The sequence below is a fragment of the Ixodes scapularis genome, unplaced genomic scaffold, assembly GCF_016920785.2.
Source record: "Ixodes scapularis isolate PalLabHiFi unplaced genomic scaffold, ASM1692078v2 PGA_scaffold5__190_contigs__length_132052651, whole genome shotgun sequence".
In the NCBI taxonomy this organism is placed as follows: domain Eukaryota; kingdom Metazoa; phylum Arthropoda; class Arachnida; order Ixodida; family Ixodidae; genus Ixodes; species Ixodes scapularis.
In genome coordinates, this window is record NW_024609880.1 from 25,307,460 (window position 1) to 25,331,000 (window position 23,541).

The 23,541-nt window shown below is 44.8% G+C and overlaps 1 protein-coding gene across 1 annotated transcript in view; it reads left to right on the forward strand.

Annotated features, from left to right (window-relative positions):
• The window catches only part of LOC120841730 (parathyroid hormone/parathyroid hormone-related peptide receptor-like), a 327,477-nt gene that overhangs the window by 288,785 nt on the left and 15,151 nt on the right, over positions 1–23,541 (forward strand). The window contains exon 11 of the mRNA XM_042293968.1: positions 9,683–9,724. Within this exon, the coding sequence (XP_042149902.1) occupies positions 9,683–9,724 (42 nt within the window). The remainder of the gene's footprint in view (positions 1–9,682; positions 9,725–23,541) is intronic.

Genomic DNA, 23,541 nt, shown 5'->3' on the forward strand with positions numbered 1-23,541 from the left:
GGTTAGGTGTAGCCGGTGCACATAAACTTGCAAAGCATGGTTTTGTTTTCCCGGTCTTTTTGTTTTTTTTCATGTCAATCTTTCGTTTCGGAGATTTCGTTGAAAAGCGAAACTATGGGCTCCGGAGAGACGGTAATAGACTCTAATCAGTTTTGATCATCTAAGGAAAGCGGCGATGACTACAGAATTGTTCCACCAAGAGTAATTTTCAGCTAACTCGCATGCCTCGACCATGCGACCTATCTGTCCGCGAAATGAAGCTTTTGTGCGTATCCGCGTTTAAGAAACAGGTCCATTCGTCTGTTCGGTCGACAGCACAGGTTACAGGAAGATTGCGGAAGTTAAGCAAGCGCTCCTTGAGTCAAGGACCATGTTAACCCGCCGGTGCCCCACTAAGCAGCTGATACTCTTATTTCAATGCACGTTTTAGTAGCAATCGAGGAGTCATTTTGACGAGCGGGTTATCTATTAAATTGCGTACTATGTCCCACTAAAGCGATATTAGTATATGCTTCGGGTTGAAATATGAGCTTAGTTGACTAGCTGTTAGTTGAACTGCTGAATAAAAGTATATTTGACAGACAGAGGATACTACTTAAACTTAGCCAAATGGTTCTAGCCGGCAGCACGGAGACAAACTGAAGAGAGTCGTCATCGAAGATTCACGCAGAACCTCTCTGCATTGAACTTTGCTTCGAATCCTGAATTAAAAACAGCGCGGAAAGACGAGGACCAGACAAAGAAGTGGCACGGACGTAGCGCTTCGAATCGTGAACGGGGAAAATTTGTATTTCTTGTGGCCGGTCAACCTGATCAATGCAGACGTATATTGCTGCTGTCTTCGACGGGGTATAATATAAATATTGGAGGCGCGATAGATCAAAATGCCGTGACAGCTTCTAACGTTGCGAGACTCGTCCCCCACCTTTTGAAAGCGGGAGGCACTCACTTGATCGAATGACGTTTTAGCGAACGCCCACGTTTGACCGAATGACACTTTAGCAAATAGTCGGACGCCGCGAAGCGGCGTTTTCGGGTGGGCCAAATGGGTTCACATTTTTGTAATGAGCCGCCGCAAACTGTCGCCGCGAAGCGGCGAAAGCGCAGCGCGGCGGATGGGTTAACGCGCGCCCCCGTTATTCGTTAAAATGTCGATTCGCTCAAATGTCGCTGTTCGCTAGAAAGGCCATTCGCTCATGTGATATGGACCCGGGTGGCTCAAACTTGAAGCTAACCGAACACAACCCAACTCAAGAAAAGCAGCTATCTAACCTTCCCATTCACTTGACTGCAACGTTGGTGTTCCCTCCGATGAAATGCCTCGTCTGTCGTCCTCGGTCCACCCTTCCACATCCGTATAAAGAAACCAGTTATCAGTTATCGTCACTTTGAATGTGATTCGAGACAGACAAGAAGTCAAAACGTTTTTCCGTGATTCCTGCCCATCCAAGAAATCGAAAGCACGCGACCGTGTGTTGTGGAGTAAACGGGCTTTCAAACACGTGATGGAAGGAAACAATCTACAGAGGCTTCACGACACTTATGACCACTCAGGCAAAATTAAGAAATATTCGCACGTTCGTCAAATTATGTTGTACGCCACCGCGCCGACAACACGTATCCGCGAAAGCCGCCAGAGACGCGGAGGGGCGCGGAGCGACCTGGTCCGGCTGGTTCTCGGTTTTCCCGCTTGGCGGCGTCCGTTTTGCTGGAGTCGCGAATAAGCAGGAGGAAGAAATAACGCTGCAGAGTGGCGTCGCCTCAAAAATATAAAAGAAAGAAGACTCAAAAATGGAAAGAGTGGAGATGGTTCAACGGGTGTCGGCTTTTATCGTAGAAGTAAAGAAGCAGCGAAGCAGAAGATGTTGGTCGTCCCCGCGCTAACAATCAGAATTTGTGCCCTGTAAATAACGTGACTGAAATCACCTTTTTTCACGGGGCTACGACGCTCTCCCCTTCTTTCTTTGCAAGCGCGAGAAGTCTGTTTTTTTTCGTAACTTCGCTTTTGTTAATCTGTAATCGCGTCAGATTTGCATATGCACAACGACTTCTTTCGGAGCATACTGACATCGCCGTAACATACGTGGTTCGAAATTGATTTCTGCTTCTTCATCCGGAGGCGATCTTAACGGGATTAGCCAGCTCGCCTGTTCGACGAAACGGTTATAAGCAAGACATTCATGAGAAATGGGAATTGCAACAACAAAACGAATTGACTGATAATAACAATAAAGTTGAAACGAAGCTATGTTCTGAAATGTTTGTACATTGCCCTTTTTTACGAAACAGCGCGAAGGCATACATTCGTGTTTTGCTTGGCTTACATAAGTTGTGACAGAATGTTTTCTTCGGGAGAACTCCGAAATTGCACCCAGAAAGCTGTAACATCTTTCCCACGCGAAGAGAATGTCCTTGACTCATGAGCTGGCACCCATTTTAAAACTTTCAAAGCAGCGAATGTCCTTGAAAACGTTTGTTCGTTGGTCACCTCGCACGGAGATAGGCAAAACCAATGCATTTTGGAGAATTTGTCTGCTAGCGGAGACTCCGAGCTCGCCAGGGGCGCTGCAATCACTTTTCGCCCGTTTTCCGCGGGAGTTGCCAGTATTGGCTTCCACGGTATTTGCTTTGTCCCTATCCACTCTTCGCAAGTTTTTTTTTTAATTTTTATTGCGTGAAAATCACGTTTATATACATATATATATATACAGGGTCTTTCAGAGAACGCAGGCCAAATCGCTCCTGCGAAAACTACTTATTGCAACGAGAAAAGGCTTGTGGCGTTGTGGTCCTAGGCCAGGGGCCCATTTAAAAAAAAAAATAAAAGTCCGGGATAATTAACTTGTTAATTATTTTTGCCTAATTACCTTTTTTAATATTGTGTTTAAGGGCATGGTTTAAATTAGAAAATTGCTCAGCATCATCGAACACCACTAAACCAACAAATTGCAGAACGATAGAAGGCACCCGAAGTATTTTACGGCCTTCTGAAAAACTCCACAAATTCGACGGGTTTTTAAGTTTCGGTTTGTTATCGGAGCGTATCTCGGCCCCGGCAGCACCGCGCCGCGTGGAGAGATAGTGGAACCAGGCTCTACTGCGTCGCGCGATGACAGCGCAGCAAAGGTTGGTTGCACTATCTCTTCGCGGGGCGCGGTGCCGTCGGGGCGGAGATGCGCTCCGATAACAAACCGAAACTTAAACACGCGTGGAATTTGTGCGGTTTTTCAGAAAGCCGTAAAAAGCTTCGCGTGTCTTTTATCGTTCTGCAATTTGTTAATTTAGTGGTTTTCGATCATGCTGAACAATTTTCTAATTTAAACCATGCCCTTAAACACAATATTAAAAAAGTTAATTACTCAAAAATTATTAGCAAGTTAATTATCCGGGACTTTAATAATTTAGTTAAATGGGCCCCTGGCCCAGTACCAAAACGCCACAAGCCTTGTTTTTGTTGTGATAAGTAGTTTTTGCAGGAGCGATTTGGCATACGTTTCTGAAACACCCTATATTTATTTTATTTATTTATTTTATTTACAGAGTACCTACATCGCCTCGAGGGCATTATTGTAGGAGGGGCGGGAAATAACACACATACATAAAAACACAAAGTGATCACTTGTCCGCACAGATTAGATATACAGCCGAGAAAAAAATACACTGTTGTCCAAGGTGCTCACCACATCATCAGGCAGCAAGTTCTACTCTCTAATTGTCTTTACAAAAAAAGAATGACAGAAGCTGTTTGTTTTATAGGAATATTCAAAAACTTTTCTAGAGTTATCACACCTAGCTGAAACATACGTTGGCGCCAAAAGATACTCATTCTTATTAATGCCAGTATTATTATAATAAATGCGATGGAAAAACTTCAATCTTAATTTTTGCCTTCGAATGCTCAACGGCTCCCATCCCAGCATGGTTTTAACCTCTGTCATACTAGCGTATGGATCGTAGTTGTTACTGACAAATCGCGCTGCTTGATTTTGAAGCTCCTCTAGTCTATCGATCAGATACTGCTGGTGTGGATCCCATATAACGCACGCATAATCAAGCATTGACCTTACGTGCAAGAAGTAAAGAGTTTCTTTTACGTCTCGGGACGCGTGTTTGAAATTTCTACGGATAAAAAACAACATTTTACTGGCCTTATTAATTGTGTAGAAAATATGTTTATTCCATTTAAGTGATTGGTGAAAATAAACGCCAAGATATTTACACTCAGAGACATTGCCGATTGTCAGGTTTTTGATAGTATAACTTGTAAAAAATTTAGAGACGTTTCTAGCAAAATTAACGAGGTTGCATTTTCCAATATTTAGGCTCATGTTCCATTGGTTACACCAGTATTCAACCTTATCTAGATCGCTCTGCAGGATCTCGATGTCTCTCGTAGAATTTATTTCCCTGTAAATAACGGAATCATCAGCAAAAAGTTTTATTGTCGACTGAATATTTTGTACAATGTCGTTAACATAAATTAAAAACAGTAACGGTCCAAGAACACTACCCTGGGGGACCCTTGAAGTAACGGAAACGATTGAGGATTTACTTCCATTTAAGACAACACATTGCTCACGGTCACTTAAGTAATTTCGTATATAATTTAGTACATTACTATTAATATTTATAGAGGCTAGTTTTATCAGTAGAAGGTTGTGTGGTACCGTGTCGAAAGCTTTGCTGAAATCTAGAAAGACTGCGTCTACTTGCGTATTTTTGTCATTTGCTTTTAATAGGTAATGCTGGAACTCTGCTAACTGCGTGTTGCATGAAAATCCACTCCGAAAGCCATGCTGGGATGGAGTAAAAAAGTTAAAGCTATCAAGATATTTGAACATTGCGCTATATAAAATATGCTCAAAAAGCTTAGAGCAAACTGACGTGAGTGATATAGGCCTATAATTTTCTACAATTTTCTTATCTCCGGATTTAAAAACAGGAATCACATTCGCCGTTTTCCAATCTATTGGGACCAACCCCGTCTCAAGTATCGTTTTAAATATAATAGACAAGTACTGTGATACAATCTCGGAACACTTAATAAGAATAACAGGTGATATACCATCAGGGCCAGTAGCCTTTGACTGATCTAGGCCGCGCAAAAGAGAGGCAATACCATGAACATCAATATCAATATCCGCCATCATGCCAGTAAAACGACTATTCGGTGATTGCACCACATACCCAGAGAGTCCCGGAAAAAATACCGATTTCAAGTAGGACTTGAAGCATTCTGCCTTGTCCACATTTTCCTTTAACATTTGGCCGTCAACATTAAGAATTGGGATAGAAATATCGTCTTTCCTGCATGACTTCACATATTTCCAGAATACCTTAGGGTTTCGTTTAAGATCGCAGTTTAGCCTGGTAAAAAATGACTGCTTAGCTAACTTTATTGTTACTTTTAATTGATTATTAATATATTTTAACCCTTGCAAATTAAGGACAGAGTTATCTTTACAACGTTTTTTGTAAGCCCGCCTTGCTTTCCCCAGTAGTTTCCGTATTTCGGCATTAAACCAAGGTTTTTGTTTACGCCTTTGCCGCAAAGTTCTTGAAGGTACAAAAGCCTCAACTAATTCCAATATTTTATTGCGAAACAAAATCCAAATCTCCTCTGTTGTACAAGACTCAGATAAACATGAAAAAGTTAGAAAATATGCCTGTAATGCATTATTGATGGCGTCAAAATTACCCTTTTCATAGACGAGTACTCTGCGTGGCTCTTGTTTCTGTTCAGGTACGCCTGATACATTCAACTCGGTAACAACAACATCGTGATCACAATATATATATATATATATATATATATATATATATATATATATATATATATATATATATACTGGGTGTTTTTGCGAAGACTTTCAAAAATCCTAAAAATTAGGGCGATTGAAAAAAGAAGAAACTCTCTTCGGGAACAAACTACGAGCCACGGCGGACGGCAGGAATTGCCAAAAACCTACTAATTAGCCAGATGATTAATTAAAACTTGTTAATTAACTTTTTAATTAGTGGAAATAGACATATGATTCCTATTAGAAAGTTGCTGAACGTTATCGAAAACCACTAAATCAGTCATTTTCAGAAAGACTTTAAGCGCTTGAGAAGAGTAGTAGCGCACTAAAATTACCACTCGTGGAGCAGGTACAAGGCTGGGGCTAGATAAGAGGCAGAAAAATCGCGCGGGCGCCTTACCGCAAACGCTAGCCTTGTACCTGCTCCACGAGTGGCAACTTCAGTGCGCTACTACTCGTCTCACGCGCTCAAAGTCTTTCTGAAAATGACTGATTTAGTGGTTTTCGATATCGCTCAGCAACTTTCTAATTGGAACCATATGTCTATTTCCCCTAATTAAAAAGTTAATTAACAAGTTTTAATTAATTATCTGGCTAATTAGTAGGTTATTGGCAATTCCTGACGTCCGCCGTGGCTGGTAGTTTCTTCCCGAAGAGAGCTTCTTCTTTTTTCAATCGCCCTAATTTTTAGGATTTTTGAAAGTCTTCGCAAAAACACCCGGTATATATATATATTGCTCATCCTACTCGGTTCGCTTTAACGACACAGAAGTAGTGCGCCGTCATCCTTTCTAAACATCTTTTTTTTTAACACACTAAATTATGTTTTTTTCGGCCTTCGTGGATTTACAAAATTTGTATACGATACTTGTTGTTGAAAATGGAATGAGAAATAGTCTGAAATTGTGCCCATACTCCGATGGTATTAATAAGTGCCGATAATTTCTTTTTATTATTATAGGGGTGTGCGAATACCGAATAGTAGTTTTCGAATCGAATACCGAATCGAATCAAGAAAAAAAAAGCCGAATATCGAATCGAATATCGAATAGTGATTTTATTTGTAGAAATTTTTCAAAGTGTGCTGCGAATGAGATTATTATATGTGCATAGTATGCACCTGTTGCAGAATATGCATCTTGTGCAGAACAAACGCTAAAATGTAAAAAAAATTCTGGTGAAAAAAAATAAAGCAGTTGCTGTTGGATGTTGGGCACTAAAGATCCAATTTTATGGCACAAATGTAATCTATCTTCCCTAAACGTCACAAAAAAACCATAGTTACAGTCACGCATGCCTTTTTTAAGCCCAACCTAACACCGCGACTTTTCTTTAAAAATTTTTGCATATCTCAGAAAAGGGGCATTTTGCGATATTTGAAGGGGCATTTTGCGATATAAGAAAAAGGGCATTCGGGATTTTCTTTCACGTAAATAAACAGATAGGTGTTAAATCTTAGTAAACAGGCTTAAAGAATATAATCTGAAGTAAGAAAAAGAAAAGCGTGGTTAGGTGGCGCAAGACACCGTCCAACTGCCGCCATGCATCCATTTTTCCGTCTATCTATCCTGTTTTAGAGGGCCTTGATTTAAAAGAGGGAGCAAGCGAAACTGAAAGCGCGGAGATGGCTCCAGTGTAGATTGGTCGTACGTGCGCATGTGTTGTGTTGTCGCGAGGAAAAAGGCGAGCAAACAGAAGGGCGACGACGCCTGCTCTCCCTGCCCTGCCTGCCCGATCCCGATCGACGGTTTCGTTTTTTCGTCACCTTCTCGCAGTTCGTAATTCAAACGCGGCTATCGAACGGTTGGAAACCCTCTCAAATCTAGGCACACTATTTTCCCGTTCCGTTTCGTTCCGAATCAGAATTTGCGGCTTGAGGTTCCAAAAGAACGACGACGATAACTCGGCTGGTTTTATCGGCGTGTTTAACGTGATTTCTTTCTGTGATCGTGCAGTCGCCGATTTCTGTGAGTGCGGCCAAGTGTGTTTTACATCGGTGCTTCAATTTGAAACGAGGGGCTTTACTCGTGAAAAGAATTAGGCATGGCGCGGGATTTCGGCCTCCCAACAATTCCTCTCTGGAAGCGGCGCAAACGGGATGTTTTGGTTGTGATTCAAGGGTAGGTTGTATCACGATAGTGAGTAAATCTGCGTGCTATAAAGTTCGTGGCGTTCGTTACTTTCCTTTTTTCTAACCTGTGCGTTAGATTTTTGTGGAATAGTAGAACCAAGAGCTGTTTTTCGTATGGCTTGTCTAACATCACGGCGCTTACATCGGGGAGAAAAACGGCTTTTTCGTCACCTGCGCGCCGACCGCGCGTCTTTGACCGAATATATCGAATATTCGAGTGACCGAATACTAGGAATTCGATTCGCGAATCGAATTATTCGGGAACTTTCTATTCTATTCGAGTTCGTATATTCGAGTATTCGCACACCCGTACTTTTTAACTCATATTTCTAAATCAAAATGGCAGCACCGGAGTTTCATGCTGGGTTGATAACTTTCTAGATTTGTCTGATAATTGCACGGGCGAACTAATGTGACCTGGAAATACTTCTATGTTCAGATTTTTCTACAGTATGTTAACTAACGCTTCAAGGGCAATTTAGGCAGCCCGCAAAAAAAGGCTTTTTAATGTGTCGCACTACGATTTAATATAGAGGTGTAAGCCGGTGGTGAAATTTTCAAAAAAAAAAAAAAAAAGAATCAAGAGATACACTCGCCTCAATCAAACAAAAAAAAAAAACAAAAAAAAACACGAATTTGTTTTTCGAAGTTTCCGCCGCGAGTTCGCAGGCGATGCACGTGTAGTGAGAAGTGCTGCCGACAGGTGGCGAACGTGGTGTCGAGAGCGCGACGGCCAATCCTGCTTATGATAGCAGACGATCCCTCAAAAGAACCCCAGTCGGCCGGCGCTACCTCGACGCGGCGTACGCCACCTGCCGGCAGCACGTTTCACTACGCGTGAATCAAATATGAATCGGGAGCATAGACTGCCCAAAATCGGTTCTTGCTTTTTTCTTTTTTTCTATGAACAAGGTGAGTTTTTTCTTTAATTTTTTCACTGTAAAATTTTGCCAGCTGCTACCACCTCTGTAGTGAAGTGCAGGGCAATACGCTGGAAAAAAGATTTTTGCTGGCCGTCTAAATTTCCTTAAGAGCGTTAGTTTACATGCTGTAAATTGCCTCGTGGGTATCATTGAATGTGGATAAATCGTGCAGTTAAACAAGCGTGAGAAAAAAAAAGCAACTATATTTAATGCGCACACTATGCTCCAGAAGGCTGCTCTAATCATTGTACGTCCTAACAACGAATTAAAAAAAATGGTCTATACTGTAGCTACACCCATAACCTTCTTTGAATTTATTACATATAAAAGGTACGATGGTTAAAATAATTCGTGCTTCAAGACAACCCTGAGACTGGGGAAAACAGGAAGGGCAGATTTCGTCGTGTTTGTCCTTCTTGTTTTTTGTTGTCTTAAATCATAAACGCAAACCAGCTCGCCTGCGCCTTATCACTCATTTCGTTAAAATAATATCCTCTTTTATCTGTTTCATTATCGTAAAATGTAATATAAAACAACTGCGTCTTATTTCTTTTTTAATTATAATCATTTCCCATCCCAACTCGCCTTGGGTGTTGACATGCCAGAGTGAGGTCAATAGTTATTAGTAGAAACATGTGGCCGCCAGATTCTCAAAATCTTTTTGTATATTTCAAGGTAGTCATAATACGGTTGCCATATAACACAAGAGTAATTCAAAGTAGATCTCATCATTCATGTAAACGAGGCTTGCCATCATCAGCAGCAATAGTGAAAAGGGGTGACCATTTTCGTCTAGTTGACATGTTTCGTTTCCTCTTCTGAAACAGGGGTTCGTGGTGGCGCTGCTCTACTGCTTTTTGAACGGCGAGGTAAGTCAAATTTGCGGTACGGATATTTAGTTTCGCGGAAACTTCTTCAGTCTTAAAATTGCATCCGGTCTCCGCCCGTAATTTCTTAGAATACGTGTGGCGATTTCAGTCATGTCACGTGATGCGTTATCCGGGGGGGGGGGAGGATTTTGTTTACTACCCAATTTATTTAACTGATGTGTGGATTCCAGATGTCATACCACCGTCGCGCTATCACCTGGGTTCTGATTTTGGTCAATACGAGAGCGGGGGCAATATATAATTTGTTTCTCGTGGAGCGAGCGAAAATAGCGTTAGAAGACGGTTCGTCTTTTAACGCGAGCGGTGTGTGCGGTTCGTCTGCTTCGAATTCTCATCAGCAGACCGACATAAAAAAGAGAATAATCAACGTCGTCTGCGGACAGACAGGGGGACACGTTGATCATCTGCTACGAACCATGCGCCGCGGCAAAGTGAGATCGGACGCGGACAAAAAATGGGATAGTCCGCTATTTCACGCTGCAAGTCTCGAACAACCCGCGATTTGTGTGCAATTCTCAAGGTCGTCGGCTGCCGTACACAAGCTGGCATCTACCGGTAGTTACAGAAGTATTAAGGACAAGAACCAAAGGCCGAGAGATCTCTCTCGCAGTGTGTATTTTGGTGATACCCTCTCACAAAAATATTGTCCGATTGTGTACTGCCGAACGAATGAAAACTATCTCACTGGTTGATTTGCGCACGCTGTGCCGCAAAGTGCAATGATCAGCCGAAAACTCTCTCGCTTTTTCCATAACCAAAATCGGACCCCAGTCAAAACGGCGTTCCGTGCATCATAATATGGAAAACAATGAGGAACGACAAGAGCTGCTTTATATATGTCCCTACAGAGGAAGTAACACGAATGTATTTAGAATTCTCGTGATGTGGCATGCGTGCTGTTCTTTGTTAACCTTTGCAACCCTGTGCTTACAAAAAAATAGAAAGGGCCCGAAATGTGTTCTGAGCTTTCTCTCGTGATACCTTTGGCTCTGAGGCTCAAAACACTACATCTGTCTCTTCCTTGTGAACATATTCGCGCATAAAAGTAAGCAGAACTCACTAATTCGTCACGGACGGGAATAAAGCTGAGCATTTGCAGGAATAATATTTAAATAGGAGTCTCAAGAAGGTGTGTACTGAATTCCCTAAAAAGTAAGGAGTTCTACGAGGAACCCCTAATGCAATATGGGGTATGGAACATTACAACGAGGATACTCGCAGCATATCTTATTTTGCGTACTTGCGGAATAACCGCCTGAGAAAACGCTCCAAATGTATGCTCCCATTCGACACGCCAGATCAAAAGTCAAATTTGGGGGTTTTACGTGCCAAACCTACGACGGGCATCTGGCACGCCCCAGCGGAGTACTGAGGATTAATTTGTACCACATGGGGATCTTTTGACGTGCAACCGAAAGCTCGGTTACACGGCGCCTTCTCCGCAATAAGCCTCCGTCATATTGCGGGCACCGCGGTCGGGATTCGAACCCGCCACCTGGGGATCCGTAGGCCGGCGCTCTCGCCTCGGAGCCAACACGCCAGATGAAGCACACGTAGTTCATGTGTAACCTTTCATCACTCTAAGAAAAGTTTGTGCGTCTACCTTCACCCACGACACTCGTGGAGCCACTCACCGCAACTTACGGACGCAGCTCAGCGAATGACAATGCCGAAACATATGTTTAGACCAAAAAACGCAGTCTGAGTTGTGACATTAACCAATGCAAAACGTCACGCTTGCATTGCTTGATGTCACAACTCAGACTGCGTTTTTTGGTCTAAACATACGTTTGGGCATTGTCATTCGCTGAGCTGCACACTAAAAATTTCAACACCCATGTTCGTGTTAAAAGGGTGTTTTTCCGAGCTCACACCCTTCCTACACCATTTTTACATGATTTTTGAATATTCAAGGGTGTACGGAAAGGCCTACACCCTTCGTACATCCTTTTTACACCCTACGGCTACCGAAATCGTGTCAAGAGGGTGTTGCGGTGGTACACCCATGATTTCCGAATCGTCGAACTCGGAAACCGCCGAATTGCAGACATACGCGCCGACCAACGAGCTTGGCGCCGACAGCAGAAGTCAAGAAGCAGCCTGCTCAATTTAGAGGATTTCGTGAAGTTCAAGTAAGCACAATGGGCAGCTGACATCCAAGCCAAGCCAACGCTCAAGTTGTTTTCAAGCCAGATGAATGCCGGCGTTGTGTACAAGCTCCTTGGTTGTTTACGTGCAAGCGACCACGAAAATAGCATCGGTTACTCACGCACTTCTGCTCAGAATGGTGAGACCACATCGGTTCTATTATGATACATTCCTTCTTATCCTGAGATGTACTAAAGCGAAGGCTAGACGTGCGAGACGGTTCGGGCTCACAGCTTTACTGTGAGCCTGTACCGTAAAGGTCGGTTCCGACACTTGCGTTTGAGTGTGTTTGTCTGCGTTGCGTTTAGAACCGAAAACGAGTCACCGGCACATCTGTGCTTCGTATGAAGCGTGGATTCCAATTCAAAGAATCATCTTGGCACGCGATATAAGCAGCAGGGATGTCCTGGTTTCTCGCAGCCGCAACGCGGTCAAACGCAACTGTTTGAACCAGGCTTTACGTGGTTGTCCTGTGCTTGTCCCTCGCGCTTTATTCTTTCGATTTTAAGTATTCATTTTCAACTCGCTCGCTTTTAACAGTACTAGTATATACTCAGGCTGCACGAGGGTTCGTGCAGTGCGACCATCTAGCGATGCTATGAGCTTGTGCTCGAACCTTGGCTTTAATGGGCAATCATCGGGGATATATGACACACGATGATGCCAAGTCTGTTCACGGCGGACTCTCGTGCTGTTCTGATTGGAGGAGAAGGGGCGTGTAAAAAATTGGCAAATGGAACATGGTTAGCGACAGCGCAAATATATGTTGGAAAAAGTTCAGAACATTGAAGTGCAGCAGCCTGAAACTTTGGAGTTAAGCAATTAGAGAATCATTTGAAGACATCTTTAGAGGTTCAGCCTTCTCTCCCCCCACACCAATATCGAAGGCTGCTGGGATATTGGTTCAGGCTAAGCCCTCTGTCTTTCAGTCAGCGAACTCGAGCCGTTCCACCTGACCTTGTTATTTCATAACAGATATGTTAGAAAATGGAATGCAGATTTTCTTTACACGGCCAAAACATAAAGTGTTATCAAATAATACCTGCCATATTCATATTCTACATTTACAGACCGGGGCTGCGCCGCCTGTGGAGGGTGAAGATGCGAGCAGCCTCGAAGCCCACCAACAGTGGCTGTGTGCTGAGAGCGAAAGCTGGTGCCTGACGAAGGCCAGATTGATCTTCGAAAGGATGCGACTGCCTGCAAATGGCTACATGTGTTGACATTGATGGGCATATAGACTGCACAGAATGCTTATCCCTACCTGATGGATGCTAGGAGGGTATGCGTTCCATATTTTTTTACTGATCTCTACGAGAATTGCTAAATTGCGCTTCCCCGTTCCGTGATTGCGGCTGCCGGACGACCATCTTGGGACACGGAAAATTAACCTTTTGGAGCGTTGCAGAGGCTGGCCGGCAGCGTGCTGAAGACATGTTTTTTGCTCGTTTGTCGTCATTGGGAGCGTTAAAGTGGCCCTGCAATAACTTTTTGACTGGTTTTTAATTTGGACCGAACCTGAGCGCATTGAACGTAGTAATTTAAAGAAACTTTTCTTTTCTCAAATTTCGCTTTATTTTAAAAGTTATAGGCAAATTAGACTTACAGAAACAAGCAAAAAATAACATCCTTCATGACGTCGTAGGTCCTGGTTTGAGTGGCCGTGAAGTAGTGAGCTCATCGAGCGCTCACGGCTGCCGCACTCAGTGTCAACGGCTCGAGAGGGTGCCACTAAAGCACGTGTTGACTAGGCTGTATGAAGCGGGCGGCCAGGGCAGCTCGCATTGCATTTGCCGCGCGATTAAAGACTAATTCGGCATAACACTTCATTGGCCACAAACGACGGCAAACACGGGGTAAAGATCAGTTCAGAACGGGAGCCACTTCGCGCTGCCATACCGCCAAAGGGTCAAATCGCCAGCCAAGCCCGCGCCGAAAGCCTTGGGAACGCTCGGAACCGGTTGGATCCTTGAGCCGGTATACGACCGCAGCGCCACCGCGTACATCCGGGACCTTTCTAAGCCCATTGTTCGTCGGAGCCTCATCCCACTACGCCTTTCTAGTATGCACCGTTTTTTTCACCGCTTGGTGGCGGGTTTGTCGACGGGTCTTTTCTTGTTTCCGTACTTTATAAACTGCATTTGTTTCTTTTCTGATCTAAAATACTGAACAAAAACTACTTTCATACATAATTGAAACGGTTCGCGACACTTATATTTTGTATCGACTAAAAAAAATGCTTTTAGCGGCTCTGACCAGTAGTAAGCCCAGGACCAAAGACGTCACATATTCCGTGCTTTCGGCAATGCGGGTCGCCCTCGTAGGTGGAGGAGGTTTCCGCGTCGTCCGGTTAAAATATGACTCACTGATATTTAGTTATTCTCTCCGTGCCCGCTGGCTTACCCGAACCCAAAGAGACGTGGAAACCGCAAAAGAGGTAGACGCTTAAGTATGATTGCAGCTCCCCTTTAAGTCCACACTCCTTTACTCCTACTCTGACGCTCCGAGTTTCATACTCCAGGCACAGCAACTAAACGGCGCATGGCGTACACACCAAATCTATTGACGAGCCGCACAAGCTCCTTCCCAACGCACGGTTATGACGAACCTGGCATCCCGTGGATACGGGTGGGAGAAGCCAAAATTATTTCGGTGGTAAATTAATTAAAGCCAGTGTAGAGCGGCAGGGTACAAAGTAAAAGAGACGGCGACGTTATGAAGTTTCTACGAACGTTTAAGTATTTCTGAGAGGTTTGGAGACTCGCTTCGAGCACGTGCGGGGAAAGGCACCTTGGCTGATCTATTTATTGACCGTGCAAGCTGTTTATATTCGACCGTGCAAGCTGTTTTCAGGAGAGATGCACGAACAAACCTTTCCCGCAATGCTAACTGATGCTTCGGCTTTCCAATCTAAGTATCTTTATTCGCTGCAGCTGGACTAAGCAGTTTAAAAAGGGCAGCCGTCCCACTGTCTTCTCGGCAACTTTTCTGTCGCCGAGCTATCAGCACGCTCGTTCGATAGATCACTTTGTTCTCAGGCAAGGCACATGAACAAACCTTTTCCGGAATGCTAATTGCTGTCTTGGCTTTCAAATCAAATTGTTTTTACCTGCTGGATTAACCACTAATGGACTGAAAAGGAGCAGCTGTCCGGCTACGCCTTTTGTTTCAACAATCTCAACAATGGCACAGCCATCTTGTTTGTGGACGTGACATCACGGAGCGCAAAGAAGTCACTTGTGCTCCAAGAAATGCTCGGAGCACGAAGAGCACGCTCGAGTGTCAGTCTCCGGCGGCGCTCCCCTCTGTTTAGTGAAAGGAGCGCCAAACGCTCGCAATGTGTAAACAATAAGAATTTTCTTTGAAAACGCATAAAATATTGTGCAACAGCGCGGCACCGCAGGAAAAAGGCACAACTTGTCGAACGTCGAGTCTCGCCGGTCTTGCGGCGTGATCAAAGCTTCCTTGGCCTGCCAAACTGCTGCGTCTCTGTGCCTTTTCACGCTTGGATACTTATCAAGAATCAATGCTATGGCAGAGCTTTGAAGGTATGTCGTACATAGGCATCTTCTCTATCACCCAGCTGTTCCAGCGAGTTGCTATCAATAGGAAACGAAATCGGTGGTTGCTATTATGGATTAACCATGGCTATGTTCCAAATCTACTCAAATGGATCACATGACAGCACAAATAGAGCAATGCTGTGGAAGAAGGTAGGTTTTCGAAGGCAAAAGTATGAAGCCCGTCCATATAGTTGTGTGCAATCTGTCGCCGTCGCCATAGCCTCCTACCCCTCCTTTTTCGCCACTGGATCATGCCCGCTTCTGGACTGCAAGTGCCGCAAGTTACAAATACAGTCTTAAGAGTAAAGTAAAATGCTGCTCCAGAGGCACATGCATCTTCATGCTCTTTGCACTCACGAAACAAATCCACACGGCGTTAATTCTTGATCGGTATTCAAGCGTGCGAAGACAAAGATGCAGCACTTTGGCATGCCATGGAAGCTTTGATCATGCCGCCAGAACGGTAAGATTTGCGTTAGACGAGTTGCCCCTTTTTCTTGCGGTGCTGAGCTTTCGTAAAAATTTCCACGTGTTCTCAAACGCAATTCTCACCGTTCGGGGTTTTAACAAACTTCTTCGGTAAATGACAACGAACGAGCAGAAAACATGTCTTCAGCTTACTGCCGCGCAGCCTCCACGACGCTCCAAAAGGTTGACTGATAATCTTTGTCCCAAGGTGGCCATCCGGTGGCCGCACCTGAGCTTCAACGACCAAGCGGAGACACGCGATCCAGCAAATTGTCGTGGAGATCAATGGTATTGCTTGCACGGCGTACTATTAGTCTTCAGAGCAAACACAAGTGTCGCTGCGGTCGCCACGTCTTGATTGGGTGAGGTGTACCGTGACGTCTGGTGACGGACTCCGCTTCGCGTTCTGGCATCTAGCTGGCATCTAGCTGGCATCTAGCTGGCTTCCCTGCGCCCGTTTCCTCACGATCGGAGGTTTGTGATCATGCTGACCTACTGTTCAGCGCTGCAATGCAATTTACAAAAAGAAGCTGGTATCATATTCTACCACCCGAAAACTTCGAGATTAAAAAGAGCATGGACAGTCAGACTAAGGATGGGAAAGGCACCGTCAACATCGGCCGTTGTGAGCTGTAAGCACGTTGAGAAGCGGGGCTTCGTTTACCCAGTGTACAAGGCGCTGGGTGAGACTTATGCCGACAGAATTTTCATAGCTTTTCCAACCGTGTTTGTCACGTTTACCCTTATAATTGGGTTATAAGTATGGAAAGCTATCGGTGGAGGCAACTCCGTCGATGAACCCCCCCCGCCCCCTCCACACGATATAAGGCAGTTGTGCAAGGGGTTGTGGAAGCGGCGGTGTAAGTGTTTCAGACACTGAAATTCTGTTCTTTGCAGATTCATGAGTTAAGCACGAGACACATGCGCGAAAAATCTATCCGATCCGACGTCCGATCCGACAGTACGACTGCCTGATCCGAAAAATTTGGTCGCTTCAGGCGTCAGATCGGCGATCCGACATGCGTCAAACGCGCCAGATAGTTTCGCACGGCGGACGGATTGTCGGATGCGTCCAGCCAATGACAGCACAGCTAGCGCGAACGTCATGATGACATACTTGGTCTGTCGGGACGAATAAGAAAACGGGACGGGCGACGGGAAGCCGGACGCGTAGATCCCGCTGATCCATTCGAGAAAGATGGCCCCGGCAAAGAATGCACGCGCTAACAAGAACGAGCTCCTAGCTTCGCTCGTGCGAGCTAAACCATCAATCTGGGACCAGAGATCTATGAACGCGGACCTCCGCTGGAGTGCTTGGAAGTTGGATCTCCTGGGCGGAGCCGAACGGATTGTTGTGTCGCTTGCAAGGTCGGAAGCGTGTGCGTGTGTCTCAATTCGGAGCGGCGTTCGGACTGTCGGATCGGACGATTCTGCCGTCCATTTGTCTCGCACTTTAGGAGAACATCAGACCCCGCTTTGCGGGCATACAAATGGCATCTAAGTCAAAGGCCTTTGGGCGGTCTCACTTGTAATTTTCTCCCCATGGCCCAGAATATATTTAACATGTTGCTCGAGCAGAGTGCAGCTTTTTCGCTGAGACGTTTTTGTTTAGAAACAAAGTTGAAAAAAACCTCTTAATTTATTCAAATCATCAGCAGCGTTGATTGTGCGAGATGTAAATATACTGCAATGCTCCTGCAAGTGTGGTGGCATTTCTTCCTTTTCATATACCATCTGTGATTCATGCACTGTCTGCCCTGGAAACCATGCTCGGAATGTTGGTTGAAGTTTCGCCTGCAGCTACAGACCATACCTCAATAAGGCCGCATATAATAATTCGCATTTCCTACGTAAAATGCGCACAAAAAAACAAAAAAAAAACGAAAGTAATATGCCGACAGCTAACGCCGTCTCGGCCTTTGTAGGGCGATTGAGGGGGTAAATTTTGTCCTCAGCAGGACGTCACCCCGGCTCGCTGTAAAAGGTCGCCTCCCAAACTTCTCGGTGCTAATACTCTCACCATACAATGCACCTGTTATTTGTTTGGCCCCTGGTCATGAAATCATTCTCAGTTTGCCATTCCATCTCACCGAGAGCCCGATTTTGGTCATTGAGGTCTCAACCGGCTTGCACTGAAGAACTATTAGCGAGTTCGTTTCACAGCACCCGCAGCGTGGAGCGGGTTCGTTTCAGCCGGCACTCCACAAGTGGTTGCACTCTCCGAGTTCGTTTCATTGCTGACACCCCATGCGTGCATGCACTCGCTGCACCGAGAAAATCGAGATTGCGCCAAAATGCAATCCCGTCGTGCCTCGCTCCGGCTAGGCCGGCAAGGTGCTAGAGCAGATGACGAAAGTTTGTCTGCTACGATGTGTCGCAGAACTGAAAGGAAAAAAAGTAGATTTCCTGATAGAAACTGCGTCCCGCGGGCAACGGAATCAAACGCGAGCTTGAACTGTGAGCGTCTCCTATTTCATGAAGGAAGCAGTTGACAAACCGTGCTTTATTTGGAGGTTTTAAGTCGCTCTGTTGCCGTAAAAACGGTGAAATATACCAGTGTGTAAAGAAATGCTTAGAACAAATGCATCAGCGGCCCCCGAGATATTTATCACCAACTTGTGCGGGTGAAAAATTGAACATTTGTCGACAAAACTGCCCCAGCAGAAACTTTGACTGCCCAATAAGCATCAGAGAAAGCTAAATTTAGTGATCTTACCCGAGGCTTGGGCAACATCATCATGTTTAACATTTACCTACTTCAGCTAGCTTGCCCCGTCATATTTTGTTCGAGAAAGCTCTCGTTCTCGACGCCCTCACCAAAGCTAATATCTGATCCACCTGTAATGACGATCGAAATCGATAAGTTTTGCTGGGTATTCCAGCAGACTAGTTTTAAGGCGTACCCTTTCAGTGGTCCACGCATAATGCCATGCTGAAATGGATCAAGCTTCTGCTCGGACAGCATCATCCATTTTCTTCAGTGTAAACGGTTATGAGAATTGAAAGATCGCAACCAGCTGCTTTGTAGACAGCTGGTTGCGGAAATTTACGCCGTCTGTAACTATCCCTATGACAGCCGAGTTGCTTGAAGTCATCGCAACTATAAACTACAGGCTGCAGCAACCAACGTTTGTAGATAAACGTTAGTAGCGACTGTACTCTCGCATTCCCACCCATCACTCCGAACAGCAAGGCGCCAGTTTCGGTTTGAGGTCGGTATTCTTTCTACAACATAGATGGCGGCAGCATCAGTCTTCCGCACTTGGTGCATTTGGCGAATTCGTTTGAGTCCAGTTCTCAGTGCAACACTCTGCGAGTGCGATGCATTCTGGGAGAGAACTCGAACGGTGCCAGTGCGTGTCAAGCGAACTCGCTATAAAATACCGCTACCAGACGCATCGTCTGCTAACATGAGGGAATAATAATGAGTTTGTTTGCTACTAGGTAGGTATCATTCTCTGACAGAAACAAAACGACGAACAGACTGGCAAGTCTGTTCGTCGTTTGACGAACAGACTTGTTCGTCGATTGTCCCTTTTTGGCTCTGCGAACAGAGCCAAAAAGGGACAATCGTCTGCTATGAATTGTGTGCTGCGCAGAGTGAGATCAAAAACTAATTGAAATATGGAACATCGGCTATTTTACGGATGCAATTGTCCTGTGCTTCGTTTGGCTATGCTGATTTGTTTTCTGGCTGTGTGTAACTTGACACCCACTGGTGCTAAAACAAGAGCTTGGGACAAGCACCCACCTTACCACGATACCAATCTCACTATCCGAAAGAGTATTGAATTTAATTACTGAGTGCCTTTTCCATTGACAAGAAGGCCCCAACATTTTCTAAGAACTCCAGTAGGGTTTTGTTGTTGCATCTTTATACTCGCAACTCATTCACTTTGCCAATTTCGTTTTTCTAGCCTGGCTCAGCTGGCAAGCCGAGTGGCGAGTCTGAAACTGTACCAATATTGTTTCCGGTCAGACTGTCCATTATTATTTATTGTTCTTCCCTGCTATTGTGATATGTCTGCACTGTAGTCATGACAGGGGCTTGAATGGTGGCTCCTACTTTCTACACATGGGTCCTAGGAAACATTTTGTAAGTGATGAGGTGCCCACAATCATGGGCGTCAGCAAAGTGGCGGAAAAGGGGGGGGGGGGGGGATTATTCTGAAGGGGTGTAGCTTTCAAACCTATAACTTTGAAAGAAAACAAGGTTTGCCCCCCTCCCCCTCCTTTTCCTGCAAAACGTACTGCAGATGCCCATGCCCGCAATTTAGGCCAACGGTTCTGGAAAGAGGGTTTGTGGAACCTCTCCGTAAAGGCATTTTAGGAGTCCGCAAAACTCTGCCGGCAATAATTTTTTTTTTAAAATATGATTTGGGGCATTGAGCTGAGCCCAGTCCGGCCATGGCACATTCACAGCTCCGGGAGAAAGAGGAATCTACAGAAGAATACCTCCTTTCACTCTTCCCCCTTTTTATTACTGGTAAACACGTTTGCAGTCCACCCCCTTCCCCTTTTTTTACACTGCCTGACGTCTTCCATCACTTCTGCCAGTCCAAAAAGGGTTTGCCTGCCACGATTGGCAGTTTCCTTCTTTTCTCTATAGCATCCTTTCTGCTAAAGTGGAAAGAGTGTAGACGGAGCTTCTTCCCCTCACCGTACCGTCTTAACCTGCAACATATTATACTCTCGGGAACAAGATAATAGCCTTGTATCTTTTCTGCCGCCACAAATGCTGTGCTTAGCATGTTTTTGCCAGAGCCTTTTGCTGCCACCACATGCCACGCTATGAAGTGAAGTGCCACGGTGTGTGCGTGCCACCTGTCGCATAAAGCAGTGCACTTTCAAACTGCGTGGATGCAATGACGGCAGAAAAAACGCCAGCAGAGCGGACAATACAGAACATGTTATTAACAGCACTGGTTAATTCCCAATAAATCACAATCTGGATCATTACTGTAAAACCATTTATTTTTGCAAATCGGTCACAGAGGACATAATCGCGGCCACTAAATTTTGCGAATTCCAGACGCCTGCATTCAAACTTTTAAAGAGATTATAAAAGCAATTTCGAAATTTTATTTGATGTTTGAAATGGGCGTCGGGCTCATCTCAGGCACTGTTGACCAAGTTCCAGCCCGAACAGAAGTTTGTGTGCCGCACCAATCAATTAAACAGTTGTGGTAATATTTGCGCGGGGACAATGCCTGAGACTCCCCCCAAGACGGCGGCAGAAAGGTGAACTAAAGTGCGCCGTCAAAGCGTGACGACAACGGGCTCCTCGTCAGGCGATTGCTTCAAACGGTTTAAACGAATGATGCGCTCTTGGTTTAGAATTCGGTAGTGAGATGTCATACAAAAAAGTAATTTGAATGTTGGATAATTTTTTAAAGCTGTAGTTCGGAATTAATAGGTTTCATAGTGTGTATAGGAATAGGTTCCATAGCATGTGTAGCGTGTGGGATGACAAGGAAGATGACTTGTGGAAATAAATGACAGCTGTATGCTGTGCTGGTTTTGAGACGGTAGTGTGTATGTTCCTTTTTGTTTTCCTTGTCTCAAGGAAACGAAATTTTGACAGCAAATTTTGAACCCTGCTAGTGTACACGTTTCTCATCCAAAACTGACTTCGAGACCCAGTAGGTTTCAAAGCCGGTTTCAAATAGGAAAACCAACGCAAAAGTCAACTTCGAAACCTGGGATGTTTTGAAGTGATTTTTGGCATTAGTTCCCGAAAAGATATGTCATCAGTTTGGTGGCCGGGAGCTAAAAGCATTTCATGCTTAAAATCATACTCATCAGTGCGGTCTTTATTATTCTCTGACTGAATCAATTCTGCTTTAATATGCAGGAGGGAACCATTTGGCTTTTCGAAGGCTTTACTGTGGTCATGGCGGCCTACTGGCTTTTCGGCTTCGCCCATGGCCAGAAGACGTACAATACGAGCTGCCTTCTTGAGAGGCTTTGTCTTATTCTAATCTACTCACAGCTACGGCCAGTTGCAATCAAGGTGATTAATACAATCAAGAAAACACCTGTAGCCTGATTGCTGATCACATAGTGCAATCGCCAAAGTCTGTGAAACTCCTGCCAGGATTGTTCCGATTTTCGAAATCATTAAAGGCTTTGTTTGTTTTTCTTGAGATGGCAGCTGCAAGTTGTGTCGCTCACATACCTAAGTATGCTTGAATTCATGACCAGCTTTATTCATTTATATTCATCACATTTCTCTAGTCCTCCGTGTTGTTTCCTAGTCATCAAACTATTAGGCACCTGTATGGAGTAGTTACATTTTGTTTTTACGTTTTTATCAAAACGGTTTGTGTCACCCTGTCTGGAATTCATCACCCTTGCTAGGAAATGTCAAATTAATCTCACGTTGAGATACTTTTTAAAAGTGGAGATGACCGGCATTAAATGTTGTGTTTCTTTATCACTCCTGTTCATACTTTGTATATTACTTCAGTCAAAAGACACCACCAGTGTTCAATACGCCCCGTCCGAGCACAAGCTTTTCAGCCTGGATAAGGTGAGCGTGAGTGAGCACGTACTAAGCAGTACCGAAGGTAATGAGCGTGCACTGCTGCATTTTCAAAGTTTCATAAATGCTCTTTTTTAGAAAAAAAATAAAAGCCAGGCATTGTTGTGGTATATTCATAACATTGTGGCTTTCTTGAAGAATGCGGGCATTCTGAAGGTGTTGCCGAAGGCTTGCCAGGGTGACAGCGCGGTCGAAGGCGACAAGTGCGAGCTAGTACACGCTCTATCGCAAGCTCTTGTTCTGCGAAAGCGCTTCTCAAAGTCGCTCTTGCATGCCTGTAGCCTTTGCTGCCCTACAGTGGTAATGGTAGGCAACTCCGGCTGACACAAGAAATCATCCAATCGCTGCCACACTCCGTTTCCCTTTAAAGGGCTGGTGAACCGAAATTTGGATTTCAGAAAACGATGCAGAAGCCGTAGGCGGGACGCTATAATCCCTAAAACACTACTCGTAGTCACAAGGCGATATCTCGAATGGACGGCCGTATTTTTGGAGAAAGAGGTTGAGATTGAACGAGGCCGATGAGGCGCGTGACGTCAAGATATCTCGTTTTCTCCTCTCTGCTTCGCCCCCTCAAGGCGGCGAGGCGGAGAAGACGCGAGGTCGTTCCCTTTCCTTCTCGGAGAAACAAGACAAACAAATCTGTCAAATGCGCCTCCTATTTTTAAAAGTAAGGTCATCCATTCGAAATATCGCTGTATGAGTGATGTTTTGGTGTTTGTAGCATCTTGTTACACGCTTTTGCCGCCGTGTTTTATGGAATCCAGATTTCGGTTCAACATCCCTTTAAGTGCAAGTGAAACTGAAATGCCAAGAATGAGCACGTTGTCCTGAACGACAGTTGCACTGCACAAGCGCGCATGCTTAGCAACATTCAAAGCATGGAGCTTGCTCTTAAAGCCTCTGCATCAGGCTTCCTGTTGCAGCTCGTGGTACCGAAGCAAGCTTTTGGGCAGACACTTTTTTATAAGCAGAAACTTCACCTGGCACCGCAGACCTCCGACCGGTACTCGGAGTACTTAGTTGCGGTACTTTAGATAAAACAGAAGGGCAACAGGTGAAGTAGAAACTTA